Source organism: Pituophis catenifer, unplaced genomic scaffold (genome assembly GCF_029215685.1).
Source record: "Pituophis catenifer annectens isolate HBS135680 unplaced genomic scaffold, rPitCat1.0.hap2 SCAF_1, whole genome shotgun sequence".
Lineage (NCBI taxonomy): Eukaryota > Metazoa > Chordata > Lepidosauria > Squamata > Colubridae > Pituophis > Pituophis catenifer.
Window position 1 is genome coordinate 175793987 of NW_027256881.1, and position 18629 is coordinate 175812615.

An 18629-nucleotide genomic window follows, 5' to 3' on the forward strand; every position below is an offset into this window, starting at 1 on the left:
AAAAGTGTAAATAGACATGACAGAAATTATTATCGTTTGTCACATAGTCAGCCAGATGTTTAGACTGGATTTTGATCTTTTATCTACCTTCTGAGTCCTTACTAATGAGGGAGAATGAAAATACCCTGTTGATCTATTGGAGTTGATGGGGCCTAAGTGGAAAATAGCAGGCCCCTGGAAAGCGACATGAACCAAAGTTTTAGTTAGGATGATTTCATAATGTACCAGAAATATTTGTAAACTGCTGAACAGTTGCAATTTGTGCATAGTAGATAGTTTCATCAGTATATTTGGAATAAGAAGGATGAAACCGTGCGATATAAAGAACTGAAAGTAGCAGATAGATGAAGGTTTCAGAGGTACACGGGTATAAGTGGAAACTGATTGTCAGTAAGAAAGAACAAGGAAGTTAAGTTGTGAAATGTGTGCAGAAAAGTATAAAAAGTGTGGCTTGAGATGAGTTCGGGGCCACTGACCTATAGCTATTCATTGCTGGATCAACTATGTTAGTGGACCTCATTGCAATGGGTTATTGATGTAAGTTGTTTTATGATGGTTGTTTATGTTCCAAATTATTACTGAAATAAACCTCTGAATCTCAAAGTAAGAATTATTAGTTTGTGTTGCTGTCTTCTGTTTCTTTGATTGGATTTTTTTTCACGACACTAAGGACCTGGGATAGGTAGATGTTCAAGTAAAGCTACCTTTTGCAATTGACTGATGGTGACTTTCTCACTGATGATGATGTTCAAGTACGGCAGCAGTTATTTTGGGATTGCACTCAAGGCACATATTACCACTGGTACTATCATTGCTTTCTTTTGCCAGTTGTTCTATTTTTATTTGCAGGTCTTTGTATTTTGTGATTTTTGTACAGTTGGTTATTTTCTATTCTGCTCACTCCAGGTACTGCCAAGTTCACTATCCAGACTTTGTCTTTCTTATCGACAATTGTTAATGCTGTGGCTTTTTATGACAGGTGCCTGTATGTCTAAATTCTAAAGTCCCAGAGCAGTTTAGCTTCTACATTTTCTATTACAGTGATGGTTAACCTTTTTGCCGTCATGTGTCAGAAGCAGGGGGACTTTGACTTTGAAAATTTAAAAGAATTTATATCTCAGGCTTTGGATGATAAATTTCAAAAATCTCAACAGGAAATAGATGATAAACTTCAAAAATCTCAACAGGAAATTATGCAGGAAATTAATGAAATCAAAGATATGGTGAAACAGGATTATGTCAAGGTGACTAAAAAAATATCAGATGTGGTGTCTGGCCTTGCAGAATTTATTATTAAAGTGGACTCTAAAGTGGAAGAATTTAAATCAGAAGTCAATGTTAAGATGAAAGACAATGATTATAAAATTTCTGATGTTGATGACAAAATGCAGAGAGTTGAAAACGAAATTGTAATGATGCAATTCAGGGCAATGGAATTTGCTATAAGGCTTCGAGGAATCAGAGAGGATGACAGACAGGATTTGAGACAGACTTGTGCTGAGGCTTTGGCAGTGATATTAAAAATTAATTCTGATGTGGTTTTTTACAAAATAGACAAAATTTACAGAGTGAATTCTTGGGTGGCCAGACAAAGACAATTGCCTAGAGATGTGGTGATATATTTTACAGACAGAGCAATAAGAAATGACATCCTGCAAAAATCTTTTCTCACCTCTGTGCAAGTGGGGGGCGCACAAATTGGAGTTTACAAAGAACTACCACCTAAGATGCTGAAAGCCAGAAAAGATTTTGGCTTTCTAGTAAATGAACTGAAAAAACAAGAGATACCATTCCGGTGGGATGCCCCAACTGGCATAATTTTGAAGTATAAGGGAGAAAGACATCTTTTGAACACTGTGGAGAAGGCGGAGCATTTTTATACTACTATCTTCAAAGAAAGAACACCATCTTCACGTACATCTACAGTGCTGGAGATTAAGGAGAGTGATAAGAAGCAACTCCAGCAAGAATTGCAAGAACAGTCTAAGCAGGTGGAGTTAGAGGAAACGCAGGGTGCTGTAGGAGGTCTCTTGGAGGAGCCTCTGTTAGAATCTTCTCCAATCTTGGACCCGGCTCGGATGGTTGAAGTTAAAGATCAGCGTATAACTCGTGCAAAATCTAAGCAACTTAAAGAAAAGCAACAACAGGAAAGACAATATAAAAAGGGAGCTAAGAGTACTACACAAGAGACTGAAGCCATGGGGGGAGCAAGACCGAAGATTTTGGAAGATATTCGGTTATTCTGCTCGTTGCTTCAGAAAGATAAAGATAAAGATGACAATTAAGTGTTTATCTTGGAATGTGAATGGGTTGAACTCAGTACAGAAAAGGAAGAAGTTATTTGCTTACTTGAGACAATTTAATAATGATATAATTTGTTTACAAGAAACTCATATCACAACTCAAGATCAAAAATACTTGATAAACTCTAAATTAGGAACACATTTTATATCTTCAACTTTGCAAAAAAAAGAATGGTGTGGTTATTTATGTAAACAAAAGATTAACAGCTAAAATTATAGAAGCAGATGAAGATGGTAGGTTTATAGCAATTGAATTGCTTACAGTAAATGGCCAAATTCTTTTGATTGGAATTTATGCTCCCAACCAACAACAGGATCATTTCTATAAAATGTTACATACTAAAATACTGCAATGGGACTATAGATCTATTTTTATTATGGGAGATTGGAATGGAGTAATTGATTCTAAACTAGATAAAAAGAGTTTGGCGAAATCCAGGATCAGATTACCACAAACTTTTTTTGATATGAAAGAAGACTTGGAATTAAAAGATATTTGGAGAATACATAATCCAAAAGAATTGGACTATACTTTTTTTTCTGATAGACATAGATCCTTCTCTAGAATTGACTTTATTTTGTTGTCAGATGATTTACTTGTTAAGACAAAAAGAACAAAGATTTTTCTAAGAACTTTGACCGACCATAGCCCAGTATGGATAGAAATCGAGATGGGTAAGACTGAGCGACGCTCTTGGAGAATAAATGAAAACTTGTTCAGATATGAAAAAAATATAATAGAACTTAAAAAGCACTTGAAAGAATTTTTTGAAATAAATTTGAATAAAGGTACCCCAACTGAAATTGTGTGGGACGCGAGCAAAGCTTATATGAGAGGGGTGCTCATTTATATGAACTCTAAACATAGATTGATTCGACAAAAGAAAAGATCTGAATTGGAAATAGAAATAAAGAACAAAGAACAGCTGCTTATTAAAAACCCAACAGATGAAAGAATACGTGGTGCTATAAAACTTTTGAAAGATCAATTTCAAATGCTTATGGCGGAACAAGTTGCAACAAATTTACAATATGCGAAGCATAATACATTTTGTAATGCCAATAAACCAGGCAGATGGTTGGCCTACACATTAAGGAAAAAGCAGAGTACACGGACTATTGATAGTATTGATATTGGAGGGAAAGAAATCTTTCAACAAAAATTAATTAAAGAAGCTTTTGTGGACTATTATACTAAACTATATGCTAAAGATGATGTGCAGAATGGACTTATAGAAAAATACTTAGATAATAAAAGAGTTACAAAAATTACTGACCAACAAAAGGAAAGAATGAATTATCCTATAACAGAGGAGGAGATAATAGTAGCAATTAAACAATTAAAAACTGCTAAAGCTCCCGGAACGGATGGTTTGACTGCAATGTATTATAAAACTCTGCAAGCAGAAATGGTGGAACAACTTAGAGATCTATTTTGTAATATTCAACAAGGGGGTAAAATACCCCCATCATGAACAACAGCTTATATTTCTTTGATACCAAAAGAGCAAGCAGGTCCTAAAAAACCGGAGAATTATAGACCAATATCTCTTCTGAATACTGATTACAAAATGTATGCAAAAGTACTAGCCAACAGGTTGATGCCAGTAATTCAAAAGGTGATTCATGATGATCAAGCGGGATTTATCGAGGGTAGATATATGAAGGATAATGTAAGGCAAGTAATAGACTTATTGGAATATCTTGAGAGGAATAAACAGGTACCTGCAGTGCTGGTCTTTTTGGATGCGGAAAAGGCCTTTGATAGAGTGGATTGGAATTTTCTATTAAAGACTTTTAAAAAGATGGACTTTGGGGACCAATTTATACAGGCAGTTTCAGCAATTTACCAAGAGCAAAAGGCACAGATCATTATTAATGGAAGTTTGACAACAGAGTTTAAAATTGAAAAAGGAACAAGACAGGGATGTCCGTTATCCCCACTGCTATTTATTCTAACACTAGAAGTCTTGTTAAATACAATACGGGACTCTAATATCTTGAAAGGTATAATGATTAGGCAAGAGGATTACAGAATAAAGGCATTTGCAGATGATCTGGTCGTTACCCTAACACAGCCAATGGAATCAATAATCCAGATGAAGGACATTATACAAGACTATGGTAAAGTTTCAGGTTTTAGACTGAACCAGAAAAAAACTAAGATGATAGTTAAAAATATGACACAAGATCGTAAACACGAGCTTGAAAGGAGGGCAGGTTTTGAGATTGTACCAAAGGTAAAATATGTAGGAGTTCAGGTTGCAGAATCAAATATGAAACTGTTTCAAAATAATTATGAGGTGTTGTGGCGAGACGTACAGAAAGATATGGAGACTTGGAAAAAACTGCAGCTGTCTTTACTTGGAAGAATAGCAGCAGTTAAGATGAACATTTTGCCAAGATTTCTTTTTCTGTTTCAAATGATTCCGGTGCTTAAAAGTGATAAACAACTGAAAGTGCGGCAAACTGGAGTGAATAAGTTTGTCTGGAACGAGAAAAAACCGAGAGTGAAATTGAAAATTATGCAAGATGTTCCAGAAAGGGGAGGTCTTAAACTTCCAAACCTACAGTTATATTATGAAGCAGCAGCTTTGACTCTAGCAAGTGATTGGTTTGGAAGGAAAAAGACTGGAATACTGAATATAGAAAGTTTTGATCTTGAATTTGGATGGCATGCTTACTTATTTTATGACAACAAAGTGGATAAAGTATTTAAAAGCCATATACTTAGAGATTCTTTGATGAGAGTTTGGAAGAAGCACCGATTCAAATGGGATTATAAAATACCGCTATGGCTGGATCTTGGTCATATTATGTGGAATACAAATATAATGTCACTCGGGGGGGGGGGGTTATACAAAGAGGTTCTTTTTACAGATGCGGGCAGATGGCAGTTGAAGACATTACAGACACTGTTGGACGAAGGGATTAATTTAACTTGGTTACAATATAATCAATTACAATTGAGATGGAAAGAGGACCAAAAAACTGGTATTATGTTGCATGAGGAAGAATTGGTTAGACATATAAAAGAGAAAGGTCCAATGCATATTAAAAGGCTTTATAATGTTTTGTTAGAAAGGGATTCAGAAACTGAATTGGTTAAAGATTGTATGATTAAGTGGGCACAAAATTTTGAGGAACCAGTGATGTTGGAAACATGGGAAAAAATTTGGGTTCAGAATGTTAAATTCACACAGTCGCAGAATTTGAGGGAAAATTTCTATAAAATGTTTTATAGATGGCATTTAGACCCCAAAAAATTGTCGTGTATGTACCCTAATGTTCAGCCAAAATGTTGGAGATGTGATTGTTTAGATGCTATTATCATGTTTGGTGGACTTGTAGGAAAGTTAAGGCTTTTTGGATAAAAATTTGGTGGGTCATGCAGAATGTTTTGAAGAAAAAAATTCAATTTTCTCCACAATTGTTTTTACTGGGTATAGTTAAGGGTTTTACATTGGGTGAAACAAACTTGATATTGTATATGATAACAGCAGTGAGATTGTTGATAGGTAAATACTGGAAGAATGAAGCTTTGCCCACTATCGAAGAATGGATTTTGAAGATGGCCAGTTTTGCAGAGATGGCGAAGATTTCAGCATATTTAAAAGACTGTTCACAAGAGACTTATGAATGGGAATGGAAAAAGTGGATAGATTATGTTCAGAACAAATATCAAACTAGGAAGTATCAAATAGCTTTTATTTGAAAATGTTGTGTTAAGATAGAAATATTTTAATGTAATGAAGATGAAAAATTATAGGGGGGAGGGAGGGGTTTAAGTTTTATACAAGTTTTATACAAAGGAGGGTTTTTTTTTTTTACTTGATATGAGTATGCTGTGCGGAAGTCCGGGGGGAGGGGAGGGTTGGGGTGGGTTAGGGAGGTTGGGAAGTTTGGGGTGGGATGAGGGGGGGGGGAAAGGGGTGAAAATGTAATTGTAAAACTTTTACAATAAAAAAAAAAAAAGAAGCAGGGGGAATGCAGGGGGGATCGCACACACGCGTGCCCACACCTATAATTCAATGTGCCCCACCCCCCGCACATACACGCACAACCACCCCATGTGACCCCCGCTTTTGGCATGCCATGGCATGGTAGGCCCGGTAGGCCCGTTTTTCGCCCTTCCCAGGCTCCAAAGGCTTTCTAGGAGCCTGTGGAGGGCGAAAACGGCCTTTCACCCCCTGGAGGCCCTCTGGAGGCCAGAGACAGCCCATTTCCCAACTTCCAGTGGGATTGGAAGGCCCATTTTTCGCTCTCCCCAGGCTCCAGAGGCTTTCTAGGAGTCTGGGGAGGGCGAAAACAGCCTTCCTCACCGCCCCTGGAGGCCCTCCGTAGGCCGGAAATGGCCCTGTTCCCGACTTCCGGTGGGCCCTGAAGGCCTAAAAATCAGCTGGCTACCGCATGCATGTGCTGGAGCTGAGCTAAGGCAACACTCGCATGCCCACAGATATGGCTTCGCATGCCACCTGTGGCACAGGTGCCATAGATTCGCCATCACGGTTTTATTACTTTATTTTGTGGTCCTAGTTCTTGCTTGCCAGCAAACATTTCTTGCAGATATTCCAATGCAACGTTGTTGCTACTTTGTCCTGCCATTATTTGTGATCAATCTGTGAAATCTTCCTGAAGCATTCAACTAAGTGGTTCGCTGTTTCTTCATCTTCTGTGTAGAAGTAGCATTTGCTCTCTATCGCTGTTTTCTCAATTCTGGCATTTGTTATTAAGGCTTGGACTTGTGCAGTGAGAATCAGCCCTTCTGTCTCTTTTTTCAATTTTCCTACTTTCAGCCATTGCCAAGTCTTGTTGTCATCTGCTTTGCTGGCTATTTTACATATTGACCATGTAATATTTTGCCTTTGCTATTTTTCTGTTCTTCATTTGGTCTTTCTTTTAGGCCAGTTTGATCTCTCTTATACTCAGTGAATTTTCATGGTGTACTAGTTTCAATGCAACTTCTTCACTGTACTTCAGATATTCTTCCAATGCCCCCACCCTTTTCCCCCTTCAACTCCCTGGTGTATTTGAAATATTCCACAGTCACTAGTTTCCTTGGCAAGTAGAGTCTCTCAATATTGCTGCCTGGATGAAGGGCACAATTCATTGTCATTGTTTTTCTGGTCTTCCTATCCAGGACTTTTAGTTCTGTTTGAGTCCAGTCCACAATTCCAGTCATGTACAGTATCTAAGACAGGAAATAGTTATATTTGCTTTGATGATATTTTCTCCACTGAACTTGGACTTTTAAGACCTTCTTTACTTTTATGAGTAAAAGTACCTTCTAATCTTCTACTTGAATTCACTGTACTTGATATTGTTAACTTGAGGGATACGTAGTAGTGATTATCTTCATCCAGATTCTTCATGTTGTTTCCTTAGAGTATCTTGATTTCTTCAGTTTTCACTATTTTCCCCCTGTTGATGTTAAGGGTAGCACATTTGTTTAGACCAAACTTATTATCTACATATCAATGTGAAATCAATTCTTTAACTGGTGTTGGCTCTCATACTCGTAAATTCTTTCCAAGAACCTAGGATTTTGTATGTGGAACAACAATAAGCATTGTGGCCTTTTGTAATTGATAGATGGAAATTCTGTCAATGTGCAGATTTGCTAAGTGCTGTCCAAGATTTTTTAGTATGACTCCCAGTGTGCTGATAACCATGCTGGTTAACCAGCCTCTGTGCTGGTTAATGCCATAGTCTTTCAACTTCAATTTTCAGATCTTCATAATTTGTGTTCTTCTCCAATTTTTGTATTCTATTCTTTGTTGTTGTTGTTTTTGTTAACTGTAAAGTCGTGTCCAATCCATTGCGACCCCATGGACAACGTTCCTCCAGGCCTTCCTGTCCTCTACCATCCTACGGAGTCCATTTAAGCTCACACTGATTGCTTAAATGACTGCATCCAGCCACCTTGTTCTCTAGAATGAGCCTCTTCTGTTTAAAAAAAAATGTCAATCTGTCGTCTTTACATATCAATCATGAAACAAGACTTTGAAAGTTGATTACTAAAGTCCAAGATGGCTACTTTAAAGGAAATGTTTGATTTTGTGGCCTGTGAAGTGCTTGAATGTTTTAACTCTTTACTGGAACAAAAAGTTTTTACTGAAGATAAACAAATATTCTGAAGGTAACTGAGATGGATTCCAAAATAGATTTTTAAAATGACCACTTATAAAAAAGATGGAAGCACTGAATTTATAAATGCAATTGGGTGATTGCTTAAAAATTGAAAAAGAGGCTGTGGACTACCCTTTTAAATCAAAATATAAGAGATTTACTGCAGTTACTTCATGGAAATTACACATGGGCTTGAAATGGTAAGAATTTGAGAGATGAGGCAAAAATATTTGAAGAAAATAAGAGTTAGATTTTTATTTATGGGATTTCAGTATGGTTGAAAGGTAGAAGGAAAAATACAAACTGATTATGGGTTTTAAAATTATTATTTATTTTTTATTTATTACATTTTTATGGCACCCATCTCCCCTACAAGGTGACTCTGGGCAGGTTAAATAATGAGTTCTTATTTCTGGTAGTGGTTAGTGGTTATCTGAATTGGATAATTTGATAAATGTCTAATAGTGTGATGGATTAATTTTTGATCTCTAAATAACGAGTTATTTCTGGTAATGTCTGATAGTTTTGAAATTCTTTTGTTGCAATCCTTAATTGTTGAGAGAGGGATGAAGGGAATTTAGATTAAATTAAAGGAGAAATTATGTTACTAGGTAATTTTATTAATTTTGCTGGATCTTTGCTGATTAATATGAAAAGCTGAAGATTTAGAGATGGGATGACACATGAAATGAAGAGTTATTTGGTTGTGTTAAAAGATAGTGATAAATTGTTAATGTTGAATATACCGATTTTTTTCAGAGTATAAGACACACCAGACTATAAGATGCACCGGAGTATAAGATGCAGCTTAGTTTTTGGGGAGGAAAATAGGAAAAAAAAATCTGCGTACCAGGTATTCATCTGGCTAGCATCAGTGGTGGGTTCATCCCGGTTCGGCCCGGTTCGGCCGAGCCAGTAGTGGTGACGATGTGACATCACCGAACCGGTTCTCTTTGTCTGGGAGCTGGGCCCTCCTGCCCACCCCCGTGTTATTCCTATCTTTATTTCTTCTTTTTTAGCCCAGATGATAGGTGCGGCAGAGTGGATTGCCGCACCTCAGCTGGGCAGATACCTAACACGCTTGCGCGGAGTGCAAGTTTGGTGCGCGTGCGAGCAAACCAAGCAAGTATGTGGCGATCACACGCGAAGCGCATGCACGAAGAGAACAGGTAGTAACGCTGGTTGGAACCCACCACTGGCTAGCGTCCTTAGTTTGGTCAGCTCCAGCACATTAGTTTGCTGGTTTTATCCCCAAGCAGGGGATAAAAAACAGCTTCTAAAGCACAACTGATCTTTGGAGAGAGAAGCAATGAGAAAAGCAGGCAAACCACAGAGATTGCTTCACTACTAGCACCTTGTTAGGGCTGAAAAAAAGCTTTGAAAAAGCTACATTCAGAGTATAAGTCGCACCCAAATTTTCAGCCTCTTTTAGGAGGGAAAAAAGTGTGTTTTATATTCCAAAAAATACGGTACTTGTTGGGGATGAAGGGGGAAATTTCTTGTTATATTTTCTTTTTCTTTTTTTTGGGGGGGGGTACTGCACTTTCTAAATATTTTTCCTTTTTTATTGTATTTTTGCATTAGGTTTTTTTATTTGTTTTGTCTATTTAATAGAAATCTTAATAAAAAATGTGCTAAAATGATTTGAGAAAAAAAGGAAAACAATTGTTAAAAAGTAAGCAAACCAGGAAGTCTTGTGTTTCTTTAGAAATTATACATAGGTTTATTCTTTTCATAATAGGCTAGTATTTAAGCTGGTGTCTGAAAAAGGACTTGAACTCTACTTCTAAAATAAATCTCTAAACTCTATCACCAGAAATGTGTCAGATACCATCCATTAGCAAAATCATAGTTAAAGTTGTCAATTTAGTTCAGTAAAATCTTAGTCCTTTGTTCCTGAATCTTGGCATTGGCCTGAACTCTACATTCTACAATATAAAATAACTTCCAGAACTCTAAACTTTCTCCCTTGAGAAAGGCTGAGAGGCTACTTCAGAAGTCTGGATGGAATAATTTGCATTCCTCTCAGATGATCACTTAGAGATACTGTTACTCCTTAGAGACAGAATTAGAAAACCTTGAGGGAGAGGGCAATGAAGCACAACTGCAAAGTCAGCCCTATATGCTATATGCAGCACAGCAGTTGGTGTCCTTCCTCTTGGCAAAATGAGCGCAGAGCTCCTTCACCCCCCCCACTCTATGCTACGTGTTTCAACAGAGCTTGGGAACTGTTCCATACTGAATACACAAATGTTTTCGTTTTGTTTTGTTCTTGTTAAATTCTTGCCTAAACTCTGTGTATATGAGTGAGAAAATCAGTGTTAACTCCTGGAGACTGCCAGGATTAGCCACTACAGTTTTCTCGGCAGGATTTCAGAAGTGGTTGCCTAAAGTTGACAGAAAGTGACTGGCCCAAGGACACCCAGCTGGTTTCATGCCATAGGTGGGACTAGAAGTCATGGTCACCCAGTTTCTAGCATTGTGCCTTAACCAAGCCAGCTTGTTCTAAATATACATATGTTTAAATCTATTGTGGTTGTTGTCGCAAGTTCCATTTTAGTTCTTTAACTCTTCATTCAGTCAATTCTTTACTTGCAACTAATTATTTTAGTGATTCATAATAATTGATTCATATTTTCTTAATAGCTCTATGGATGCCTAAATTGTAAAGAACACCTTCTACTATGATTCTTTGACTCTCCTCCAAACTACACAATCTGCTTTGAACTGGAGCTCTGTAAATGATCAGATTCACTCTGGGGGTACCCTGATTAGTTAATGCTCATAACTCACTGCTTCTGGAGTTCTGCATTCCCACTGCTTGGAATTGGCTAAATGCTTTTCCTCAAAATGTGTGGATGAAACACACATAAGAAATTACTGCATGGGCCTTTGCATATTTCTGTAAACTTTTTTTTTTTAGTTTTTGCTATCAGAAGACTCAGAGAAATCTGTATTATATATAGCTCTTATGTGAAAAACAACTCTGGCAAATTTCAGACAGGCTGAAGCCATTATGAGCTAAGGGAAGGGTTGCCGTAAGAAATTATAATGCTCCTTTCTAAATGCTGTAGAGCTGATTATCATTGGGGTTCTTTTCCCCCAAGAGTTTTTCTACCTCTTACAGGACAATATAATTGGAGAAAACAATGGTAGTCTGATTACAAGGTCACTCTAATTTTTTTTTAATGAAACTATGTTTGGACACAAGATGATCTTTCAATACTAAATGAAGTAAAACTAAACTGTTCACTGAAAGCACTAATAAAGCATAAATATTTTGATTAGATAATATGAAGGCAAGAGTCACTGGAGAAGACCCTGATGTTTGGGGACATTGAAGGTATTTTAAAAAGAGGCCAGTGGAAGACAAGGTGTCTACTTCTACTAATGACACAAGTATGAGCTTGCAAAAACTCAAAAAAGAAGTTACTGACAGATAATCCTGGCAAATTAAAGTACATTGGGTCATGAAAAGAGTCAGTCACTAAATGCAATATTATCCCTTCTCAATGCAGTTTTTGCTTTGAGAGAAACAGGGAAAGCTTCTGGAAAGCTTCCGGTGCATAATTTCCAGTGCAGTTATTTGCAGTCTGCCAGAAAAATAAATAGGAATTTTGAATTACTATAGACAGATTAAACACGTCTACATTTTAGCAAGTTGTCCACATCTGATTAAAAATGTAGGCTTTGTCCACATTCACAACGTTGTCAATCACAGATTACCAGGATATTGTTTTTCAAACTTGGCAACAAAATGCTGGCTGGGGAATTCTGGAGCTTAAAGTCCACACATCTTAAAGTTGGCAAGTTTGAAAATCATTGCTCTGACTAATCACTCTAATTGCTCTGAGTCTTCGGAGAAGGGCGGCATATAAATCAAATTAAAAAAAAAAAAGTACAGACTGATAGTTGAACATTAGTCATTGGGAATGGAAAGACAGAGATAGTTTTAGCTAGAGTCACTCATCCTTCTTTTCCACTGTTTATTTAATCATAGTTTGTGTAATAATCCACCATTAAATTCATACATCATGCTATGTCATTCAGGTTAGAACTCCAGATTTTGCCCTTCGTTGATCTCTCAGACAACCCACCACTTTCATTACTCATTCATATGAGAAACCTCTATTCATGTGACCTTTGGAATGAGCTGTCAGGAGTCAGCTGATGACTGAAAAGATTGCAGTAAGATTTCTTCAGTCTGTGAGTACAGACAACTCCCATTTTGCCATTTGCATGTGTAAGAAGTTAGCACCACCCCTTTCCTAGAAGAATGAAATATTTTAGGAAATATTAAAAGAGCAGAATATTATGTTTCCCTGGATGAGAAATGGAGAAACATGTTTTAAAGACAAAGAAACTCCCACCTTCCTGCCTCCCCTCCCCCCTTTGTTAATGGGCCAGAGGCAGAAACTCAATCTTTGACAATAGGACCCATCTGCAACACAATAGCAACAGAAATTCACCACATGGCACCTGGGAAGATTACATCAACCAGCAAGGCTAGCTAAGACCCCCACCCCCTGAGAGTCTGACAACCAATCAGGATACTCTTTCGGGGCCCCAGGAAGTTCAAAGCCAGGGAGAGCATAAAAACCCGGGGACTTGCTGTGTCTCGCCCCTTTTTCTGTTCAGGAACTCAAACTATGTGATCCTGTCCACCATTAAACCATCTTTCCAAGCAGTCTCCATGTTTCCAGTATCTTTTTCCCCACTTGGAGCTGAACCCAGAAGGATATTTCTTCCAACACATGATATTTAACTTTTCTTGTTCCTTAAAATGTTTTACACAGGCCCTTGGGAAAGTCAAACACATATCACCTATGTGGGGAGGGTGCTTTTTAATTAGGAGAATTTAGTGGTTTGAAGGGAAGATGTTTTAATATAATTTACAATTTGGTTGAGTTGTGACTGAATGATTCATTCATATGTTTCATCAATTTGGTGCTGACTCTTAGCCACCACACTGACAGACTTTCTCCATAGTGTTCTGTCCCTAACCTGATCTTTCAGGATTTCCAAGGATTCATTTATTGCAACTGTAACTGAGCCCATCAATCTTGCTTTTTTCCTTTCCTTTCCTTTCCTTTCACCTTTCCAGCATTACAGCCTTCTTCAGAAAGCTAGATCTTCACATAATATGTAGGATAATCTGAGCCTGGGAGGAATTCTTTGTTGACTATACTCCAACCTATAATATACAGAGATATAAATAATTGTATATACATTTACATTTTTAATACCTTTATTATTATGTAAATGTAATGCTGGGTTTGTAAAATCTGTATAAATGATTTTCAGCATGAGGTATAAAATGAACATATAGGTGGCTATGGATTCAGAAATATGCTGGATCTAGCAGCTATTTCACTGAAAATAGAATTCAGGTTCCTTTTCTGAATAAAATGGAGGTGATTAATCAAAGCTTAAAGACTCATCTACTCAGGAAAAGAAGAGGAAATGTCTCTGTGAAACTGGAAATGAGAAAAGATAAATAGGAGATGGAAGACTGGCTGTTAAATCAGAGATAAAAGGAAGACAGCTCTTGATTGAGAGCTAGTTTGCTTTACAGATAAGAAAAAATATCTCCAGTCTTTTCTGGAATAACAGATAGCCTATTTGCTGCTTTTATAGATTGGACTTGGTTATGTCAGTCAATTACACCCCACATTGAATAAAAAGGAAGAGCTATTGGCTTTTAGATCAAGCTTTACTGTCAAGCCTGTGTGATGAATATGTGAAGAATTAGAACAGATGGAAGAATCATGGACTGGTGAAAGAAAGACACTGTGGCTAAACCAAAACAGACTTTCCTTATACGTCTACTTTTATTTTTAAACACTCCCTCTAACTCATTGCTGGATCAACACTTTCTTCTTGCAAAGGAAAGAAGTAGAGGAGGAGTAAAGAGGAGAGGTGGGCCATGATGTGAAGAAAATGAGGGGCGGGAGAGGGGGAAGAAGGAGAGAAACCTGTGATCATTTCCCAACCCTTAAAGCCAACATTCCATCTGGAAACTCAATCCTACTCACAATGACACAGAGACATGAAAAATAAGATTAACAGGAGCAAAACTGTCATTCCGGCATTAAAAAGGTGTCGTTCAAAGTTCCAGTGAAACTGGAACTGTTTTTGTCATATTCCCCCTTCTTTCCACCTATTGCAAAAATGCACAGGAGTTTTTTTTTTTTTCTTTTTAAAGGGCACTGAAGTTCCCTTGAATCTCATGAAGCCCTGACCCTCTTATCTTCCATTTATAGCCTGTCTCGGAATGACATCCCCCTTGACTAGCAAGCTGTCCAATCCAGCTGCAAGTGTCAAGATTGTATTAGGCACTAAGTGAAATATATATATATGCCCTTATGGTGCTTAATACGCTGGGTCTACCTCCAAGTCATTGGGCTGGAGTCATCCTGACCACTCACTGCTCCTCACCCAGGAATCTCTTCCAGGCTTTTGGGGTGGGACCTTTTTTTTAATTTAAAAAAGAAAAGGAAGAAAATGGCACCAAAGAAAGACGTTAAGAAACCAGCTGCCCCCGCTCCTGCTGCTGCTCCTGCACCAGCCCCTGCACCAGCCCCAGCCCCAGCACCACCTAAAGAACCAGCAATTGATCTCTCCAAAATCAAGGTAAACAGACCGGCTTGGGTGGTCACTGAAAAGCATCCTCCATCAAAGAGCAAAGAGAATTACAGCAACCCAAATTCAGATCTGGGAGATACTTATTTATTGCTTGTGATCATTAAGGGAACTGATTTAGCAGAGAAAAGACCCGTCTTCCCTCTCTTTTGCAGGAACACACACACACACACACACACACACACACACCTAAAATATTCAGATTTGTTTTGTTTTGTAAGCTACAGCAAAATACCATATTTCAGTAGCTTTAACCTAAGTGTACAGAAAAATTATCTTAGTAGCCAATTACAGTATTTTTTTAAACAAATATTGATATTTAAACCATTTCAATTTGGCCTCCAATTTACACTCTTCTCAGTTAAATATGCATGAGCCTACATGGTGGAATAAAACCCATGTTACCAAGAAAATTCACAATTTTTTTAAATCAATAAAATTAAATCTAATGAATATTTATTGTTCATAAAATTCATCCAGAACTCATTTTATATACAATAATGAGCCACTTATAATTCATTATTTCTGGACATATTTAATGTTTTTCCATAAGAAAAATAGCAACCCAATTCAATACTTTTCATAGTTAAATTGGGAGAAACCTGGATGCTCATCACTATATATATACAGTGAAATGTTTCAGTGACTACAACTTTTACCTTTGTTTACAATTTGCATCTTGTTTTGAAGTGGTTAACTAATATTTCTGTGTGCTTTCTTTGTTTTCAAGGTTAGCATGAACTACCTTTGGGATTTTGCATGGTGAAATAAATCTATACAGTGTAGTTATTATCTGATGGATCACAGTCTAGCATGTCTTGCAACATTTGGAGAGCAAGAAGGTCTGACTCTGGAATGGAGCCAGAGGGAGCCTAGCTGGATAGATTCCTTGAGTGACCCTAAGTCCAGAGTCATTCTCCACTGACTGGCATTTTGATTTTATCAGACTCCAATTTAGGACACTCTACCTAAGAAATCTTACCTAATATGGAAACCTGTAGATTGGGAAATGATGGAAAGGGGAACAAGAATGTTCTTAGGTTCTCATATGAACCTTTCTATCTGTCTAATAAATTCTAGCACATTTAAATGGATAGTTGTTTTATAATTATACTCCTATGTGTTTATTTGAAAATAAGTATTAATAGATGTCATGATTAAAATTGCAATTTTAAATGCAAATTAATTTTTCCAAAAGGTTTCCAGATGTAATAATTTATAGTTCAGTGAAACTCATACTAGAGCCACTGAAAACACTAAAATTGAACTGAAAAAATACAACTGGCCCAACTAAGGCAATTTTTCTTTATTTACAATTGGATTAACTCTTGCATACTGGATTATGAAGAAGAATTCAGACTTGATCTCTTGCAAAAATAATTTACATTAGTTTAATAGCTGTATGTGTTAATGCATTAGAATGAAACAGAATTTTCAATTCTAGTGACTGGCTAATTTAGCTTTACACAACTATCACTAACAGTATATTTATCATCTGAAAAATGGAATGCTATAATTTCAGTCATGCTGCATCCCAACAGATCTTTTCTGTTAGTTTGGGCAGCATGTTTCTAATTCGGGTGAATTTTTCTAGCGGCATAGGTGAATTCATAGTGATGGGAACAAGAAAGGCTTACCTTCTACCAAATTACATTGCACGAGCATGCACACATCCTTACAAACAGCACATTCTTATTTATGTTGAGGGAGGGTAGCTGGATCAAAATAAACTAAGCAAACATTTATACAATGTGGTATTTGTATATTGTTTCAAGTGCTGGAAGTACTTTGTGCACATTCTCTCAGGAATATGACAACTCTGTAAATGAGTACCTGCTTTACCTTTCTCTTTTATATATACAAGGAGAAGTGGTGCTGAGACAGGAAGAAAATTACTTACCTTATCTTTTATCTTTTTTTCAAGCAAAAGTCTATATAATCCAAATTTCCAATCCCATTTATAAAACAAAAAGCCTATATAAACTATAAACACTCTCCTTCTTAAAGAGTCAGGCTTAAATATCTAAATAGATCTAAATAGCTTCCAATAAAATTAAATGTGAAAAATATGGATTTTTCATTTACAGGTAAAATGAATTCATACTATAGTTCTTTGGAAACAATTCAGGATGGTTTCCAACATATCCAGCATTGATACACAGCACAGTATTTCTCCATATTTTTTTTACTTAAGTAGCTCATATCCTATCCTCACAATACCTCTATGAGTTAGTTGAGTACTCTTATCCCTGAAACTGAAACTTCAATCTACTCACTCAGCCAAGGTCACCTCCTGAGATTATTGCAATTCCAAGGATTAAATCTGAGGGCTGCTTTCAAATCCAAGGACCATCTCCAATGAATAAAATGTTTGTCACTTTCATTACTTACATTACTCAGAGCATTACTACAAGTAAAGGGTTTGGCTGAGGTTAAATCAGATGAGGAGAATTCTAGGGACTTTTCCATTCAGACTGAAGGTGGTCAGACTAAAGTCACCATCGCATTCTCATGGATCCTAGTTTTGGAAGCTGAGAATACAGTTTTTGCCAAAGGTTCACGCTTGATAGGATGGATCTAGCTGAACCTTTACACTATTTTATTCTGCTTCTGCAGCTTTCTTTTAGGTAAGTGATCCTCATGTTTCTTAGATATTATATTTCATTTAAATGTAAAGAAAAACATCCTATTGATAATATCTGCAGAACAGAATAGTGTACTTACTAACAGAAAGATATGCAGTCTCTAACCTGAGCAGGGGGTTCGACTAGAAGATCTGCAAGGTCCCTTACAACTATTACTCTGTTTTTGGCAGTGGTTTGCTCTCCAAGCTTGTTTCTTTTATTTCTGTTATTCTGTATTCTGTTCTGTATTCTACTTACAGAAGTTATGAGTTCTACATCTTTGATGGTGTTCCTATACATTGCAGAGGGTTGGGTTAGATGCTCCTTGTGGTCCCTGCCAACTCTACAGCTTGCTGATTTTCTGAACTGCAAATAAATAGTTAATGTTATTTCACTAGAAATTTTAACTATTAATTTCTAAAAAAATATTTTTCTTAGAAAATATATGAACAAAATTATTAATTTCAGCTCACATTTTAAAAAGAATGAAGGTAATAAACAGACACAATAAAATGTTACATTAGCAGAAGAAAATGTTTCAAAGTGTTTAAATTATTTTAATTTTTATACAGAATACTTAATACCTTCTTATGTTTTGGTTTAATTTCCATCAAAACAGGCATTTTGTAGCTTGCAAGGGTTTTTTTCCTGAATGGGTTTTTTTTTAATGTTTTTTTTTTCTAGTACCACTTGCTGGATAAAATTGAGAGCTATTTCATATTACACATTTTGCTGATCTTAAACATCAGGAATGTTTAATTATATGTCTATGGAGACACTTTCAAGGGTACCCCACAGTGGTAGTAATGAATACATCCAAAAATCAAGCAGACCTGAGATACAGCTCAGTGCAGTATCTTTCCTTCTTATTTTTCAAACATGACATAGATCAATTCTCTTTAAAAGGTACATATAAGAAGTAGGACCACCA

At 36.7% G+C, this 18629-nt stretch overlaps 1 protein-coding gene across 1 annotated transcript in view; it reads left to right on the forward strand.

The window, feature by feature from the left end:
- The first annotated feature begins 14803 nt into the window (after positions 1-14803).
- Positions 14804-18629, forward strand: part of MYL1 (myosin light chain 1) — a 30206-nt gene continuing 26380 nt past the window's right edge. Inside the window, exon 1 of the mRNA XM_070933201.1 lies at positions 14804-15065. Within this exon, the coding sequence (XP_070789302.1) occupies positions 14937-15065 (129 nt within the window). The 5' untranslated portion in view covers positions 14804-14936. The remainder of the gene's footprint in view (positions 15066-18629) is intronic.